The following is a 19,293-nucleotide window of genomic DNA, read 5'->3' as shown; positions in this document are numbered from 1 at the left end:
TCTGATACTGTGTTACTTACACCATATAATCAACAATTATATTTCTTTCCTATTTATATAATTTAACGTATAACTGAATACTTTGATGTCCGAGACATACGGCCTGATGTTGTTTTTATAAATATGACATATATCTTCCTGAATAATGTTGAGAGTGCTTCGGTAGAGCACTAAAACCAAAACGTTTATGTATTATGGAATTATTGTGGATTAAGCACTTTTCTAAAGACACAAGTGTGTCAAACAAATTGTCCATTTATGTCAAGATCAAGATCTTTAATGATTTACTAATTTAATTTTAGGAGAGATTGGATGTATCTATCAAGGCATGAAATGTAAAAACACACATTAGCGTCCACGGGATGTCACAGGGACCATGGTGTGTATGTGTGTGTGTGTGTGTGTGTGTGTGTGTGTGTGTTGGAGTCTTCTTGATGAAGGCAGGGGGGCCCTGTTGGTTACTAGGATACACCCATCCATCTGTTGGTGCAGGGAGTTGTTTTCAATGCGGTGCATCTTATATCACTAGAAAAGAGCTCAGTTGTTCAAAACACCTGCACTGCAAGGTTCAATGTGTCTCAAATCTCTCCTTATCAAAACCAAAAAGGTAATTACCATGCGCGACGCGCCTATTTGAGAAGTCAACGAATATTTGAAAACGCGCCTGATTTCTTTTGCAATGGACAGCGTTTGAGAGATAGAAAACCCGACAGCTGAAGATTGCGCTGACTGATACTTGCGGTCGAGAAGAGGAGCAGCGGAGCCACCTCACGCACGCACACAAACACACACACTCACGCCCGCTCGCGCTCTTCCACACACACGCGCTCAATCTCTCCACCGCGCGCACAGACGCTCATCCACCTGACCGTATAAGCATTGTTACATTTCATCCACTTATAATCCGCGCTTTGATCCACAATGGAAGAGAACATGGAAGAGGGACAGACACAGAAAGGTATCGTGTCTAATTGCTTTCCTTCATCATCATCTCCTCCTTCTTTTATCAAGCGCGCTTGTCTTTGTGTTGATGCATACGTGTTTACAATCTCAATCAGGCAAGTTCGATTGGCACTGATTACTTTTATATTTTTACAGCCTTAAGAATCAGTGGTTGTATTGTTAAAGGCTGCAGCACAATTTGCAGTGATGTTGATAAAGATCCAGGTGTGGTTTCAAGTGCACTGGTCAGTCTGTGGGAATGGCAATTGTCAGTGCGCTCATTTGTGTCATTTGCTTTTTTTGTGCTTGTCTTAATGGATAATGAGGGTTTGTCACAGCTCTCCTTTCTCTCCCTGCTCATTCTTTCTTTCCCTCATTGGGCTGCTCTGGTTATCACCACAGCGCAGCCATTACAAAACAGTGCTCGGGTCAGATTAGATTAGTGAGGCAGTTTACTGCCTTTGTCTCTTAAACTGTTTACTTTTCACGATTGTCACTCATCTGATTTAAAGCCATAGCTTTTGTGATGTTTTCGGCTTGGGAGGCGTGTGGTAGAGGACATCTGGTGTTGCATGTATTAAGAATGAGTTATGAGAATACTGTATGCCGGATGCATCGTTGATGGGGATTCATTAGAAATCCACTGATTTAATGTATAGGTGAGAAGAGGTGTCCAATATTTTTGATCTTTAGTCTAAAATAAGCCCCCAGTGTTTCTCCCACTCACATGCCCACTCTCATGCTTTCATTTTTCTATTATTGCTGTAGTTGGACATGCTGAAGAAAAATAGATGGCAAATATAAGGTGGGTCAAGGGGGAGTTAAAAAAATAAGGCTGCTTGCTAGGGAAGAAGTGGATATGTGTTATCAAAATGGTGCTTATGAGCAACTGCAGCTCTTCTTTAAGTAACGGCATTGCTTGCCTGCCATAACTGACCCACTTCTGATTTGAGAGAGAGAGGGGAAATCAGGGCGGCACTGAGCTTGCAAAATGATCTCTTTTTAACCCATACTCCTTGTTATCGCTTCATAATATGAGTTAAAAATAAACCAGCTGTTGATTGCGTAAGGCTTGATATGAGAGTCTGAATTCAGTTCGACTATTAATAGAAGGTGCGTTGGTTTCTTCTGATGCTGGTTTTGGCTGTTATGTGAACACGCACAATGAAATGCTGTACACACAGCCAAGCTGCTCAACAGATGTGCAGTCCTTCAGCGTTTTCTGTGGAAATCAATTATTTCCACTTCACTCATGTGAGAAAGCACTTCACAATAACAGTGTTTAAAGTCTGCCCATGGGGACCGTCAGCGAGGGATTCTCTCAGACCCAGTTCAGCTCTCCTTATAACTCGCTCTCTCTGTCTGTGAATGAATTTCAGCTCTAGCTTTCCAGTCCTCATTGTTGATGGCCTTTTCTTTCTGAATTTTCTTATTCTCACTGTGAATAAAGATGGACGAAGTTACTAGGGTGGTAAGAGAGAAGGGACATGGAAAGGAAGCCAGGAAGATACACCTGGCTGTGGATTCAGATACTTTATTAGTCAGTGATATGAACAGTTTGATTTTAACACAGGCAGTGTCACATGGCTGCCTGTGGGAGTTAAGATGGATAAATCATTCATCTTCAGCAGATGGCAAAGTGCTCTGGATTAATTCTCATCTTTAGTTTCCATAAGTGGATCAGCAGGCAGATAAGCTGACATCACAAACTATGCACTTCCAATATATATAATGAAGTTTTTATGCCTGTATGAATTTGTGTGTGCCATGGTTTTTCAAGACTGAGTACATGGCCACAATATGATTTTAAACTGTATAATTAAACTGCTGTAGCATACCATTAGAGCTGTGGCATCAAAACTTCTTGGAATCATAAGTCAAAGTGGCAAATGTGTTCGAGGTGGGAATTTATAGATTACTGCATAGATTAAGCCACGGCTTGACCTGGAGGCAGTTTTTGGATGGACACTTTATTGATCTTGCTCTTGGGACATGCTACAGTGCATAGCGAAATTAAATACTCGGGACTGCCTCATTCTTTCTCCACCGCCGGCCATCATTCAAATACTCTCGTTAACTGCATAAACTCTAATGTAGACGTGAAATCGATTCTCTGCGCTTTGATTTGCGAGTTCATATGCTCACTAAGATTATTTAGCTATCGTTGCAGACTAGATAAATCATGTTTCATAACGTCTTAGTGAATAGGTCATAGTGTTAGTCACACACAGAACAGAATTGGACGTCCAAATTCCTATGAAATAAATGTGGCTTTTGAATCCAGTTTTGAGAGAGAAAATTTCAGTGAGAGAAATGCAAATAACTATTTTTGCATATTTTGATGTTCTCCTAGTAAAATTCTTTGTCCTGATTCCTGAATGTTATTGCATTGTAAGTGTTTGTTCATGTTACTAAAGACTACAGCAGTCATTCTGAAGAAACAATAGAAATGCCATGCAGACATTGACTATTTAATTTGTTTTTGCTTGGATTTTTTTTTTAAAGTCATGATGTCATAGCATTGAAGATTTGTTTTCACTTTTAGAAAGGTAATCATTCAGTGACAAAAGAAAGATTTTGAAGTAGGATTCAGAATGAGACTCTCTGTGTACTATTGATCTTTTGCTTCTTTTGTTGTTTTCTTTGCCACATATCTTCAAAAGTATGATAGCTCTTTGTACTCATTTGAAATATGTCGCTTCTTCCTGCCGCTTGATCAATGATGTCCTCTGGGCTAGAAACCCTCTAACTGATGTCCTGAGCTTGTTTCAGTGTAAACATTTGTGCATCTGTTGCACGCTTGTGCCAAACCTTTATAGATGTTTTGGAAAGCTGTTTAGATCATTTTTATTCACTTTTTTTCAGGTCACTCAACTTGCAAAAAATAGATAGATAAATAAATACTAATAAGGTTGACTAAATATTATCCTGTGAAGTTCTTGCAGCAACCCAGCAGTGTGCATCTAAAATGCCTTAAAGCCATTTCAGAATGTTTGAAATTAATGATGATTTTGATGAACGCATGTGTAATTAGTGTTTGTTAATTGTGTCCTAAAGCTGTTTTCAATAAGCATGACAGTGACTATTCACAATATGACAAAGGCCAAGTATCTCAGTGAAAGCTTTTATTCAGCTTCATTGATTTTACAGGTTAAGTAAGAACCTCAAATTAATTTGCTAATCATGTGCAGGGAAATCATGGAAAAATAAAAAAAGATATATATTTTAAGACTCATTTGGAGAAATGACAATTTAAATTAATACAATCTTAAGGTCTTAAGAAACTTAAAATCTTATGAAAATCTTAAGCTTTGTTGTAGTGATATAATTGGTTTGATCAAATACATTCTCTCTCCATCCGAGGCACATTTCTTGTGTTGTGACTGCTCTTGAGGAGAAATGCTTGACCTGTGGGATTTTAAGTCAATGCCATTAAACAACACACATACTTTTTTTTTTTTTTTTAACAAAGAAAACCTTGAAAAACTTAATAATGTAAGTGATGTAAAAGGGTTCTAGGATTTTTCAGAGAAGATTCACAGTAAATTTTGTCTGAGTCTGCTGGGCAATTTTTTTTGCCATCTGTCTCTATTTTTATACTGTCAAACCACTTTTATGTATGATGTCATGCCGTTGGCATTGTGATTTCAGGTACTTCTTAAAGCCATCAGTCAGTATTTAATACTGCTTGGGATAATTATTACAGCTTTGTTTGTGTGTACATATTTCTACTGTAGCTCAGTCAGTGTGTAAGAAAGTGGTGCCACAACGAAACCACGGTGGCAACAGCGAAAATCAAAGTTATGCCTTCTTTCTTTGTGTGAACATTTGGGGGTGTTATGCAAATATTTCCACATAGTGACGTAGAGATGGTAAGACATAGAGCGTGTTATAATGAGCCGTTTTAGGTAGGAGTGGTTGACTCTTAACTTTCATAAAGAATATCTCTTTGGATTTGAGACTTTAGTCTTTGTAACTTTACAGATCTTCTTTTTGCACAATGAGTTTGTAACATTCTAAAGAGAAAGGAAAAATGTAAATTGCATCTTATGAGCCCTTTAAATAAAGCAGTATGTTCATGAGTATTTTTTGATTTAAAGGTCAGAAGCTAACGCTTACATAAAAAAAAATCACAAACATGACACTTGTAAATTAAATCATTTTATATACTGTATACTGTATTGATTTATTCATTAATGAGTAATATGTTATATATATATATATATATATATATATATATATATATATTTTTTTTTTTTTTTTTTTTTACAAGTTATGAGCTCTAAAAGATTTTCAGAATTTTTACAACTCTTTTGCTTTAAAACCAAAATGTTAAATCTTAAAATAAAATGTACAGGTTACTACTGCATCTTTCTGAAAAAAGAAATGCAGTGATTGATATACAGTTTATTTAAAGTTATTTTCAAAGCTTCAGTGTACTGTCATTATAAAGAACTTCATTATTGTTTAATTCTAACAAATGCATTTTTGTTAAGGACTTTTAAAATAATAGATAAATAAAAAAATATCTAAATTAAAAATCATTTAGTACACTCTGGTGTTGTTTCCAAACATAATGAAATATCAATATCGGCTATCAGCCAAAATTAGTTGAAAAATATCAGCATATCATATATCGGCAAAAATCTAATATTGTGCATTCCTAATATAGATCCATTTGTGATATGCAGGCTTTTTTTTTTACTTTACAGCGATATCGTTGACTTGATTGCAAATAAATGCACAGACACTATTTAACTGAACAGAGATGACATAACTGAATCCAATGATGAACTGCCTTTTAACTATAATTTTTGCATTATTGACACTGTTTTCCTAATGAATGTTGTTCAGTTGCTTTGACGCAATGTATTTTGTTTAAAGCGCCATATAAATAAAGGTGACATTGACATTGACATTGACTTTATTAATGAATTTATTTACGAAATAATTAGTTTGTTTTGTTTGTGTGATTGTACATGCATACCTCATGAATACACGTATTTATCTATTATACACTATACTGTAAGTGATTCCACAGGTCCCCTCTCTTGTTTTCTTGCATTGTAGGGTGAGCATGAATAATTGTCACCCCAATTAATAATTTTGTAACCCCAATTCTTGTGAAATTAAATGTTCATTAGTTATTTAAAGATGTGTTTAAATTATATAGGCCTAAATGCATATTTGCTGACGGCAGTAATACTTTTTGTAAACATGAATTCATTTCCTTAACCATTCTATCTGATTATTAGACAGACTTCTATCCGTATTAGACAGAACTGTTAACAATGACAGTAAACGAGAGGGAGAATGTGAGCACTGTGTGCTCTGCTCAGGCGCTGCTGTTCTCAGTACCGTCAAGATAAAAGTCCCAGCTCGAACACATTTGCCAAGCAGAAAAACGTATCAGCTCATGCCGATATTTGAAAAAAAAATAAAGTGAATAAATGCCCCCATATGCAGCATCTGTTTATTCAGAAAAAAAAGTCAAACCCTTTTGGGATGAAACATGACAGGTAGCAAAGAACAGTGACTTCTTTTTTTATCATAAAAAACATCTCATATGGTAAATTTCACCCTCATTGCATTTTGAGTAGATACTGTCTGTCTAGACAGTGTTCTGATCCTCACAGAGCCACAGATCTTGCTCTTCCTGTAGAGATCTCAGCCTGAATGTTCATAGTTCTGTGCATCTCAGTGCACAAGTGCTGTAAAGAGCTTCAAAGAGCCTGGCAGAGATGCTGTCAGCTGTAATCACCCACTCTCTCGCCAATACTAACACCCAATTAGAATCACTGAGCTGTCACACAACAGGCTCAGCCCTCAGAAGTTCCTCAACAGCATTAAAGAGATGAATACAAACAAGTTGAAGGGAAAGCACGCACGCACGCACACACACACACACACACACACACACACACACACACACACACACACAAATACACAGCAGACTGCTTTGCTAGTATCCTTTCTAGATTTGGTAGTTTCTGGGCAATTCCGTGTACACTTTGTTGGAATGATAATAGCTGATAATATGTCCAAGTGTTACGCTAGCTTAACGGTAAACTGGCAAATCAGGGAATATTCAGTAGATTTCAGTCTAAGGTAGGCCTTTAAAAGGATCTGCGGTATCTATGGACAAAAAAATGGGACATTTATTGTGGAAAAGTGGTATAGAACCAGGAACAGTGTTGTTTATTGCTTGAGGGGACAGTGATTACTATGATTTCATTGACGGCCAGTGTTACATGCACCACAGCAGAGAGTGAAGTGTAGAGCCCGATTTCATGGTGAACAGATCATTTAATTTTGAATAAAGTTTATATATATTAAAAAAATTATTAATTAACTTATTTTGCTTAGCATTGCAAGTTGTGACAATTCTCTAAATGCACTTTTGTTTTTGTTTTATTAAAAGAGAAAATCAGTATTTTGTTTTAAAAGCATCTATAGGATTCTTAAAATGCTTAAAATCGTAAAATTCTTAACATCTCCTAATGTATATAGGCAGGGAATAAGCAAGACAAACTACTTAAATGCTTATTTCACCAGAAGTAAAGTTTTCTGCATGCCAGGTTGCCAAATAAGCAATAAAACTAGTAATATACTGTTTTATCTTTTGTACTTAATGCTACTTTAACAAATAATTAATTAATTTAGCATTTTAAAATGTTTTTGACATATACTATTGATTAACTAACTTTGAAGTAACTTATCATGACTCTTAAATGTTTATGCTAAATGTATGTTTTTAAACAGTGCATCCAAAAAGGTCATTTTTATACCCTACCACAGTTAATAAAAAAAGACTTAAAAGTAGTTGATCTACTGCAATACATACATTTTTGCCATTTTAAATGTTTTAAATCATTCATTTAAATCAAAAGTTTTTCAACAATCCCTGCTGAATACAGTGTTACCTGGCCTCTTCTTTTATTTTATCAATCCAACTCCAGCAATAATGGTGACATCATATTGATGATCTTGAATCAGTTTGTAAAAGGTGATCATTTAGGTGGATGAAGAAAGATTTGCTATTAATTCTTAAACCCCTTCCACACTAAATATTGGACCTGAAAAATTGCTGGAACGGATTGGCTTCTGTGTGAACGCAAACATGTCCCAGGATTGGTTATGGGATGGATCCCAGGTTGGGGACCTAGTAACATTGCCGGGTTCAGTCCCAGAACGAGCTCTGTCTGAACAAATGCCAGAACTAATGCCGTGTCGTAGTGATGACGCACGTTATCGTGCCATTCTTTTACCAGCTGTTTTGAAGGCAGATCAATTTTCGCTACAGAAAAATATGTGCAAACTGTAATGAAGCAGAGATCAGGTAGTTCCCCACTATCCGCGCTGAAGCTGAGATCGTTCGCCAGTTTAAAGGAACTTTAACGTGCCTTGCATTTTCGACCCGTACATTATACATCACATCCTGATGTCACGTGTCATTACAGGACCTTTACGGGTTTTGTGTGAACGCACTCACATATTCCAGTAAATCACTGGCAGTGTGAAAGGGGCAAAATATAACGACCCAGGAACAATTGCCAGGACACATTACCCGTGTATGTTCCAGGTCGCAGTGTGAAAGGGGCTATAGAGAATGTCAATGTTCAGCACAATTTTCCAGCTCAAGTTAAAACTATGGCTGCATTACAAATTTCTCCAGAATCAGAGATATGAACCATGCTCTCTCTCTTTTGGCCCGGTTAGACAATTCATTAATCCTCATTGTTGCTTCCAGACAAGCTATTTAATAATCTTGCAGGAGCACTCAAACATGCACAAACAATGTGGTTTCAGGAGTGTTAGAATGCAGCCATTTTGTGGAATGCTTTTTCTTACAATTACTTTTTTTCTAGAGCAAACACAATTGTGTGTAGCCGAGAGATGGGATGTTTGTTTACGTCAGAGTCTGATCTGAGATGTTGTTTTGGCACTCACTAATTAGTTAGTGATAAGCCAATGTGAACACACTGCATATACGTGATCTTATCACATGGTGATCATCGCTAACACAAAGCCCCGTTGTATAAGGGCGGTGGCGTGATGACATGGGTGTCCCAAGCCTATTGTATGATAATGTGGGAGGGAGTATGTGCCACTTTCTCTTCTTGGACACCCCTCCCCCACCATAAACCCCCACCTTTCTGTCTGGCCTGGGCAGCTCAGCTGAGGGTTGATCCGATTGCCTTGGACCCTCTGGCATAATGGGGCCACACACACACACACACAATTTTATCATAATTTTCTGCTTGATGTTTGAAAATCCTGGAGTTTGTGATTATGAATAAGAATACTGATAAAAGGTACAGCAAAATAAACCTGTTTGGCTGTAGAATGGATTTCATTTGAGTAGTGCTGGGTGATTTAAAAAATATATATATTTTAACAATGAATATGTAATGTTTTGCCACATTTTTTTTTTAATCTATGGCAGCTTTCATTGGTTAAGGCCCTCCTATGAGGCCGTTTGACCGACATGTCAAACAACCAATTACATTTTGTTTCGTTCACCGTCATGTTTTGAGGTGTGGAAATGTTGTCACAATAACAGACCGGTGTGTAAAACTCTCGGATGTATTTTAAAGATTCGGCGTTTAGTTGATCCTGATAAGTGCTCGTCATCACAGTTGTAAACACAACGACTTTCTTCTTCTGTGATGGGGTTTGGCGCCACAGCATTTTTGTTTCCAGGCGGAACGTTAAAGAACGCGACACACACATCTCCAGGATAATCTTGTATAATTCTACCAATCCGATGACGACTTCAACACTTCTGAAGTGTTTCCACTTTTGTGTCCCATATGCATCAGACATTTAGCCAACGGTCCGTGGGCGTGACGTCTGAGGCTGAAACTAGCTTACATGTGACACGCTGTATGAAGAATTGTAACATAGAACATCTCACCAGTCTTCAACTCCTCTTTAAAATAATGACTTTTTTATTGAAAAATAAAATGAGACATTGGCAGTAAATATATGAAATCTCTAAGGTTATGAGATGCGAGTTGCACTTCTTTAAACTTAACCCCCCCTTTATAGAATGCGGTTTCATGTGTGAGCAAGCAAGCTCAATGGTCAAACGCATCCATCAAGCACAGCTTTATATAGAAAAAAACTGTGGACAAGCAGTGAAGTGGAATGAAAAAACCTGTAAATTACTTCTGTACAGTATGTTGCATATTCATGTTTGCAGAATGTTAACAAGCTGGTGCTGTTATTTTCTTTTTAGATTTAACAAAACATTTACAGTTAATAAAAGCCTACTACTGGTGTTATACTTTATCATTTCTAATTTGAATTGACTTTACTTTTTGAGTTGACATCTAAAAATGTGTTTACATTTTGTCTAAGCAATATTTAACATTTTTGCAAGTTTTAATTAAGAAAATGTTACTTGAATCATGTTATTTTTTGTATATTTATTTATTTTTTAAAGTTGACTAGATAACATTACCATATTTTACCATAAAATTACCATAACTTTTTTCCCATATTGCCCAACCCTATACTAGTCTTTTACCAAATATCTGGAATTTTAGTATCTGAATCAAGAAATTAGAGTCCATTACATTATTGTCATTCATGGTTCCATGAAGAACCTTTAATATTCATAGAATATTTTCCCTGCAGAAAAAAAAAACTGTAAAAACTGGTTCTTCAGATTATTAAAGTGTGGTTCACACACACACACACACACACACACACACACACACACACCAAAACATTTTTTTTTTACTATTTACTGAAAGGTTCTTTGTGGAACTGAAAAGTGTTCTTCTATGGAATCAATCCTTAAACCTGCTTTTGGATCCTTCAGTTTTCAGAGTGTAGCTGACTGATGACCCTTTGCAGCAAGACCAAACATAATTTTAATCCCTGCCCACTCATACACATGCATACTCTCTCTCAAGTGTGGTTGCCAGGTCTTGGATAACTGTTCACCACTGAATAGGCATGACTAGATGTGAGGGTGCTCTGCCAAATAAAAAAAAAACAAAAAAAAAATTCCTTGGCCTCAGATTCACTCAGTGAATGGATGAGACTGTTTTCAGCCGATGCCAAACAAGCCAAGCTATGGTGATTGATGCCAATGGACTTCTTGTTAATGTACCGTAGAAGTAGTCTGAGAATTATATTTATTCAGTAGGGTGTGCTGAACTGAATCTGTGCACACTGGCCAAGATTGAGTTATGGCTTGGTTAAAAGGTGGGGGTCAGCTGGTTAAATGTTCCTGTCAGGTCTTACTACAGTGTGAGTGCAGGGCTCTACACAGCGCTGATTTTTTGAGAATGTGTGAGATAAAATTTGACGTGGTTGCATTTGTGCAAGTGCATGGTCTATGCTGCTCCAAAGAGTCTGCTCCACACAGTGTGCGTTGCACAGAAATGGCACATTGTAGCAGGAGTCAGATTTTACTGATCACGAAGAGAGGTGCTTTTAGTGAGAGAGGTTCGGGTTTGTAGACAAGATAATACTTACCGCATCAGCAAGTTTTTAAGTTAAAGTAAAAGAACGCTTCTTGAACATGTTGGTATTCTTGTGGAGAAAAACATGCAAGCTGTCACCGACAGCCAGTTTAGTGTTACTTTTCTTTTTGTTTTCATTTTGTAAAGCTTGTTATGTTTGTTGTTTACCTCACATTACACTATGGAGGCTTTCTTTAATTAATTAATTAATTAATTTGATTCCTAAGTGTTTGCTAAACGTTCTGTAATTTATTAGTCAGTATATAATACAGCATGTGTATGCCAAATAATACTGATGGAATAATAATACTATGATTATATATATATAAAGAAATAAATAATAATAGCGAACAAATTATGTGCTCGTGCGACCAACTGAGAAAAGAGCTACCAGTGGGAAGAATGAGTCTAGAGCCCTGGAGTCTCTGTGTATGTGAATTGCTAAGTGAGTTGTAAACCATATTAACAGCAAAACACTTGGTCACCTCTATCCTTCCCTTAAGGGTTTTTCACACTTTTTTTATTTCCACAATTAACACCCTTTCCTTCCTCAATATTGCATTCAAGAGTTTAACAAGTCCAAGCACTTGTTATTTTCCTTTTGTGGGCTGATCCAGCACTACTTTCGTAGAAGTTGTTCACTGTGGAATACAATAATATTAGTCTATTCCTGAAACCCAGAGCCATAGCTTCGCTTCCAGAACTTCCTTCCTTTCATTATCTGCTGGTAACCCTTGAGCTCTCTGTGTTAGAGATGTGTCAGATTCTCCATTGTCGCACTGATATTGCTGGCATACAGTAAGTGGGTCATTGCACTCAAGCTGAATTTGCTTGGGTTGGCATGGAAACGTCACTGGTCGATTAAACGCACAGATGAGTCAGTTCTAAAATCTGCAGGATGCTAAATGCTAACATGCAAATCACGGACCAAATGCTCTGGATGCTTATGTTTAATTAATATATTCAGCTTTTATGATTGTATTTGTTACTAACAATCCTATTTTTGACTGGCATACCTGTGCACAAAGCAAGGTCCATGAAGAAATGGCAAACTGACAGTGAGCCAGGTCCCATCACCCATTGACTCTGAATGAGAGCAAAAATTGAATATTTAAAAAACACTTTTGGCCATTAGTGTAAAATTAAAATAACTTTAAAAGATTAAACAAGATAATGTCTTTCAATCAAACACCATTCTGCCCCGCTTTGCCAGTCTCATAGGTTTCAGATATTATAGCTCTAATATACTGTAGTAGTTTTATTTTATTTATATTCCAATGAAGACTGGGGTGTTATCTATGCTTTGCACTGTACATGCCCCAAGCTTGGATTGGTTCATGTTTAAGTCCTAATGCAGTTAATGGAAGAAGCTGCTTTGCATTTTAATTAGCCACCCGCTCAGCACTTTACAGACAGACCTTCTCTTTTCTGATGCACTGAGAGCTAACCATTAGATCATTTTGACCTTTTGACCTGATTGGGCATTGGGCTGGAGGGTATAATTCCCTCTCGACTTTTTGACAAGAGTCTGGCAGATAGAGCAAATAAACCAGAGGGATATGTCATATATCAGAGGGGCAGGGTCAATTGGGTGTCCCTTTCTGGTTGTATGGTAGAAGTGGGACATGGGACATTTCTCAACTCATTAAGCCATTTTTGGAAATTGGTCAGTCACTTATTCAAAGCTTGTTTTGTTTTGTAGTCGGTGTTAACCAAAAATACCAAAATTATCAACAGTATTATTGCGAAATATTATTGTAATTTTAAATAACTAACTGTTCTATTTAAAATGTCACATAATCCTTCGGAAACCATTCCAATTTTTTGATTTGCTAAATAATCTAAAGTTCAAAAGAACAGCATTTAGTTGAAATAGAAATTGTTTTAAACTTTAGAAATTAATTTCTTGTACAAAGTTTTAAATGGCAGTGTATGTATATTTTAAATAATATAACAACATTTGAATTATGTACTTTAAATAGTAATTCAGCTAATAAATCTAGAATTGCCATTTTGTCTTAAAAACAAAAACAGTTGTTATGCTTAACGTTTTTGTGGAAACATTTTTTTCAGGATTATTTGAGTAATAGAAATTTCACAGCATTTATTTAAAATAAAAATCTTTTGTAACATTTACTGATACATTTTTCTCTTTTGAAAAAATTGAATGCATCTTTGCTGATTAAAAGAAAGAAAAAAAACAAACCTACTTTATTTTACAGTCCTGTTCCTCATGTGCATACTATGTACTTCTTATAGTAATTATAATAACTATGTAATAACTAGGTACTAACCCTGAACCTACCCTTAAACCTAACCTACCCCATGTGTGACCTTGTATTACCAGAACTTTCTTAGATAAATACACTGTAAGTACACTGTAAGTACATGCAAGTACACATACTGTAAAATAAAGTGCAACCAGTAATTTGTATTTATTTTGTGGAAATCTTTGTACACTGAAACAGTGAATCAGTGTCCTATTCCAGCTGAAATGGGCACACTGTCCAGTGATGCTCCAGTCTGTGTACAAAATCCTCTTTATTCTCTCTTTACCACTGTCTGTCTGTCTGGCACCTTTCTTTCTTTCTTTCTTTCTTTCTTTCTTTCTTTCTTTCTTTCTTTCTTTCTTTCTTTCTTTCTTTCTTCAGATAAACCTTTTCTTTGGATGTCGGGTGTGCTAACTGACAGCTTTTGCACATTGTGCATCAGTGGACGATTTACATTTACAGGAGACACGAGAAAGAAACAGACAGAGACAGAAAAGGGAAAGACAGCAAGAAATGGAGGGGGCTTGTGATGTTAGAGTTGAATTATTGATAGTGATGGCAGGCCCCTCTACGCGTCGCGCTGCACTGCTTTTGAATAATGGATGAAGCCTCCTGCATGTGCACGGGCTCACTCACCCATTTGTCTTGCCACTGTAACGTATGCTCATCTGAGCCCATTGGTGGGAAAACGAAACGCTGAACACTGAACAATCAACATATGGCCACTGTATGACAGGAACAGGGCAGTGATTAAAGTGTATTTGTGGGACTGCTGACATATTCTGAACAATGGGGCTCACCTTTCGGCAATATTCTAAGTTTAGCCTGTGTAAATTTGCAAGCAATTAGGAGCAGATTGTTTGGTTTATGGCCCACAATTAATGGGCAGAACAGATGAGTCTGCTCATAGAATACTTCAACTATCCAACATGGGCAAATAAAAGAAAACCACTTCAGGAAATTAGACAGTGGAAGGACAACAGATCTATCAGCAACCCAAAAATATACTACAGTTTTATTTATATATGGCAATATATTGGTGTCAGATGTTAACTAGATTCCCAGATATTTCAAATATGCAGACAAAAATTATTAACAATAGTTAATTTTTATAACAAACTTGAACTAGACTGAATTAGCATAGGTTTAATGAATGTACCATAAATAATACCTGGTTTTTAGTTGGGAAAAAACAGTCTTGAATACAAATTAAAAATAAGTGATTATAGTAGCTCTGTATTCTAACAAAATTACAATGTTTTACAGCGGATTGTTTATTGTTGTGATACACTGTAACAAAATATCAAAGTATTTCAATTTTAATTTAAATTGATTGCTATTTGACTTTTTTACCTTTAGTTAGTGTGTAATGTTGCTGTTTGAGCATCAACAATATCTGCAAAGTTACGACGCTAAAAGTTCAGTGCAAACAGAGATATCGTCCTTTAAAATTATGGCAGATTAATGCCTACAAAAACAACTAGAAGGGACTACAATGAGCTACTTCCCAGGTTTGTGACATTACAAACCCTGATAAACTGTATATTAAAAGTTAACATAAGCAGTAACATTTACAAAAAACAGCGTATCTAAAAGTATTAGACAAAAAAAAAAACATACCATTAAGAGTTGTGTGCTTGTACAGGTTCCACACGATCTTCTACACTGATATCTCCGGGTCTCATTCGGACTCAAATTGATAAGCAATATTGACGACACCATTGTTTTCAACCACCCCTTTAATGAAACAAATTACTGGAGTATTTAAAAAAAAAAAAATTACAAGAAAATACTTTTTAGTCTTTAATTCAATATGAAATTCAATGTGTGCTATTTCATTGTATTTGTGAAATTTAGTATTTTGGGGGTCTATATTAAAAAATAAGAAAATTGTAATATTGTAATACTGTAATATTGTAATAATACTGAAACAAAATATTATGATTATTTCATGGCAAATTTGAATTTTTTAGTAGCCATTATTACAGTCTTCAGTGTCGTGATCCTTCAGAAATCATTCTAATTTTTCTTATTTTTTCTAATATTTCCAAATTTTTCAAGATACTTTGATGGTCAGAATGTAGGGGAAAAAAGCATTTATTTAAAATAGAAATATTTTGTAATATAGGTATATTCAGCTGTGATTTTCGGTTGTTGAGGTGACTAAAGTCTGAGGACTAAAGGAAAATATTTTGTGCATGACTGAATCCTGCAGAGCCGTGTCTCTTGAGGTGATGTCATCTGAGTTCAGTACAGCCCTTGTTTCTGACCCCATAGATCACACTGATGCTTGTGATGCCTGACAGCTGGCAGTACTGCGCTGTCTTACCAGTCGATTATCTGCCGTGAATGTGAGTAAAGGACAGACGAGAGGAAAGAGGGGGTGAAAAAGCAACGTTTAATACATTGCACACAAAGCATCATCAAATGCATGCAGCCATGATTTACTTCCAAAGTGAAAAAAGGCTTGTCTTTGTTTGAAGTATGGTCCTGGTTTATGGCTTTATATATCTGAGCACTTAGTCTCTGTAAGTTGTTGACTACTCTGTGTCAAGCACTAAGCACCCCTTTGAAACTCGTTTACAGGTCATAAAATTCAGTATCTGTCATAATGTCTGTAATAAATGCAATTATATTAAGTCCATCAAGTAACAGACTGTGCATAAATTTTGCAAGAGCTGCTCTTATACAAATGCAGTACAGTCACTGGTGCAACAGCAGCTTGTTAAATATATTTCACTAATTCGTTTAATCTCAGAGGGTGGCTCTATTCAACCTTCTCTTATGAAGGCGTCCAATTAACGACCTTGGTGTGAGAATAAGAAGTGCACAAAGCAATCAACACAAAGAATGCTTGCTAATTCACAGGCTTTAATGAAGGCCTGCCACTTTGAGATGCAATGTCTGTCAATCCCAGGAGAATTATGGAGCATGGTATTGGTCTGCCAGCGGGCCTCAATGTAGTGCCTTTATCCTCTGCTTTCATATTGTGTTTATATCATTGGCTAATGAGTATAATGTAAATTCATATTCAGTGTTGTATTACTACAGTTTGTATTACTTTTTTAAGTGCTTAATTATCATTAAAACAATACCTGCCTCAAACTTTGACTTTAAATATGAAAAAAATTGCAATTCTAATGCAATGCAATTAAAATATATTTAATGTTATTGCAAACAAGGAGTGAAAAATTGGGGAAAAGTGTTGTTAACAACAGAAACAACATTTTTGGCCCTTATAATGGTTCAAAAGTTAGTTTATTTGGGTATGAAGTGCATACTTGAGATTAAATATATAATATGATGGAGAACATCGTGTAAACAGAATATTTTTATTGTTGTTTCCAATTGAGCTGTAATATAATACTGAAAATTCAAATATGAGTAATATTGAGCAACAGTATGGCAATATGATTGAAAGTATTATTTGATGCACATAATATATACATACAATTCTATAAATGAAATTGTGCCTGTGGTTAAAGAAACACCTATTTAAAATACTCTCATAGATTTACCATTAAAGCTGCAATGAATTGTAACTATAGAACCAGTATATTAGAACAAAATAACTCAAGAGACGATTCTCTTCTCTTTGTTTACTTTCTGGTTCAGTATGGGTCTGGTTACCCAGCTAAATTAATTTACATTTGCATGTTATATCTTAAAATTCATTGACAAATTTCTTCATAAATCATTTAAGAAATGGTGATTAAAAGTAAGCCTGTGGGCAATAAGCACAAACCATGTCACTCGTGTACAGCCTGCTTCAGTCCTCGATTCTTTTGTAAAGGGGAAATTAATTCATATGATTCCAATTTGCAAACATTATATAAACATGAAGAGTGTGTATTCTGATACATGACCTGCGAGAGTGCTGGATAATTGGGAAGACACTTGGTTTAACATGCCCTATATTTCATTTATTTATTTCTTTCAGTCAATTTTTATGGCAAGCCTTTGAATTGGATATGTTTTTTTCATTAGATGCACAGGCAACTAGAATCTCATTTATTTGTGGACTGAAATAGAGTGATATTACTGGGTTTGGTTTTGTAATTGTTATGCATGCCATGTATATTTATATAAAGAAAATAATACAGTAATTAGTACAGTTAGTGGAGTGAAGACATTTATTTGTTCACCTCTGAGCACCCTTTGTGTAATATTTAAAAAGCCTCTGCTCACTGTATTGTCATAAGGCAGCAGTGTCATGCATGAAATGGCTGTAAGAGTTACTAACTGAATAAATTAAAGCAAACTGCATCAGAGAGCAGTGCATACTTCTGAAGGAATATCCCAGACTCTTTAAACACTCCTAGAGGCCTCTATGAATTTGATTGTCAGCTGATATCCACACTGCTTTTTGAACACTAAAAGCACTGATAAGTATTCCACCCATTCTCTGAATTTGAACATTATGATAACTGTATGCATTGTTATCTTTCACATATAATTAATTTTATGTACTGGTAGGTAGTCTTTTAAGTCAAAGGACTTATGCTTCTTGTCCATGACATCATAAATGCCTCCCTCTGGGTTGCCCCTGAGAGACTTAACAGGGGATAAACACTGCCTGTTCACTGATGTTTTTTGAGTGGGGTTTCGGATTTCAGATATTTGTGGTTAGCAAAGAGCTCACTATCGGACATGCACACACAGCAACCTGTGTTGAGTACCCTGTGTAGGTTTTAGAAAAACCCTTTACACCAAGCAATAATTGCAGCAAAAAAAAAAAAAAATATATATATATATATATATATAAAATATATTTTAAAACTTTTTATGTGACTAAAATATTATTACATAATGCTTTTTTTTTAATTGTAAGGTTTTTCAAAACCATATACCCATCATGAAGACTACTACAATATACATTTCCTTACACTCTCAATTTTTTTTTTTACTTTATCATGTACACTTTATTTTTCACAAGCTGTGTTTCCATCAACATATTTATTTTTATGCAAATTTTGGGATACTGCATAAAGAATGCTGGATAGAAATGCCAAGGTGCACATAAAAAAGAAAACATGGGTATGATAGAGAAACACATGTAGTGAAAACATTTCTTAATGCGCAACAAGAATTGTGTGTAAACGTATGTAATTGAATAACTGGGCTAACTAGTTAACCAATCTCATTGCACACCATCTCAAATGTTGTTTTTGATCAGTCTAATAAGCCTGAGCTGAAGTCTGTCATCAGAATGATTTGGTATAATAACCTCCTATAATTCTCTCACATAGCTGCCTTGACACAGTTTATTACGTTTCGTCTGTTTGCTCGAAATAATTTTTTACATATTAAAAAAGGGGTTCCTCGGCTGCAGCAACTTTCTTTTTTTTTATTTTTATTAATACTCTTGTGTCAGTTTCCCAGGAATGGATAAGTTTGTTGTCTTGAATGTATGGGATGGAAAATGTGCTTTATTCGCTTTATATGTTTTATGAATTATTCTAATTTTAAGTTAAAGTTAATTTCGCAGGCTCAGATAGACACATAGCCATTGTTGGTCCAAATTTCTGATCTTTTAAAATAATGTTCTGTGAGGAGCTGTAATTTCTTACAAAGCTGCCATGGTGGTTCTTTGTTTCTAACTG

General features: G+C 35.7%; 1 protein-coding gene across 3 annotated transcripts in view; it reads left to right on the top strand.

The window, feature by feature from the left end:
- Nucleotides 1–19,293, top strand: part of gpm6ab (glycoprotein M6Ab) — a 57,567-nt gene that overhangs the window by 20,297 nt on the left and 17,977 nt on the right. Inside the window, exon 1 of one of the 3 annotated variants that reach the window (XM_059554310.1) lies at nt 478–958. The exons of 1 other annotated variant lie outside the window; for it this stretch is intronic. In XM_059554310.1, coding sequence (XP_059410293.1) covers nt 922–958 — 37 coding nt within the window. In that variant the 5' untranslated portion in view covers nt 478–921. Of the gene's footprint in view, nt 1–477; nt 959–19,293 lie in introns of those variants that run through there. One more of the 3 variants, XM_059554308.1, reaches the window with a different exon arrangement.

This window comes from Carassius carassius, chromosome 7 (genome assembly GCF_963082965.1).
Source record: "Carassius carassius chromosome 7, fCarCar2.1, whole genome shotgun sequence".
NCBI classification, from domain to species: Eukaryota; Metazoa; Chordata; class Actinopteri; order Cypriniformes; family Cyprinidae; genus Carassius; species Carassius carassius.
The sequence above is the reverse complement of the archived record's forward strand: the minus strand, read 5'-3'. Positions and strand labels throughout refer to the sequence as shown.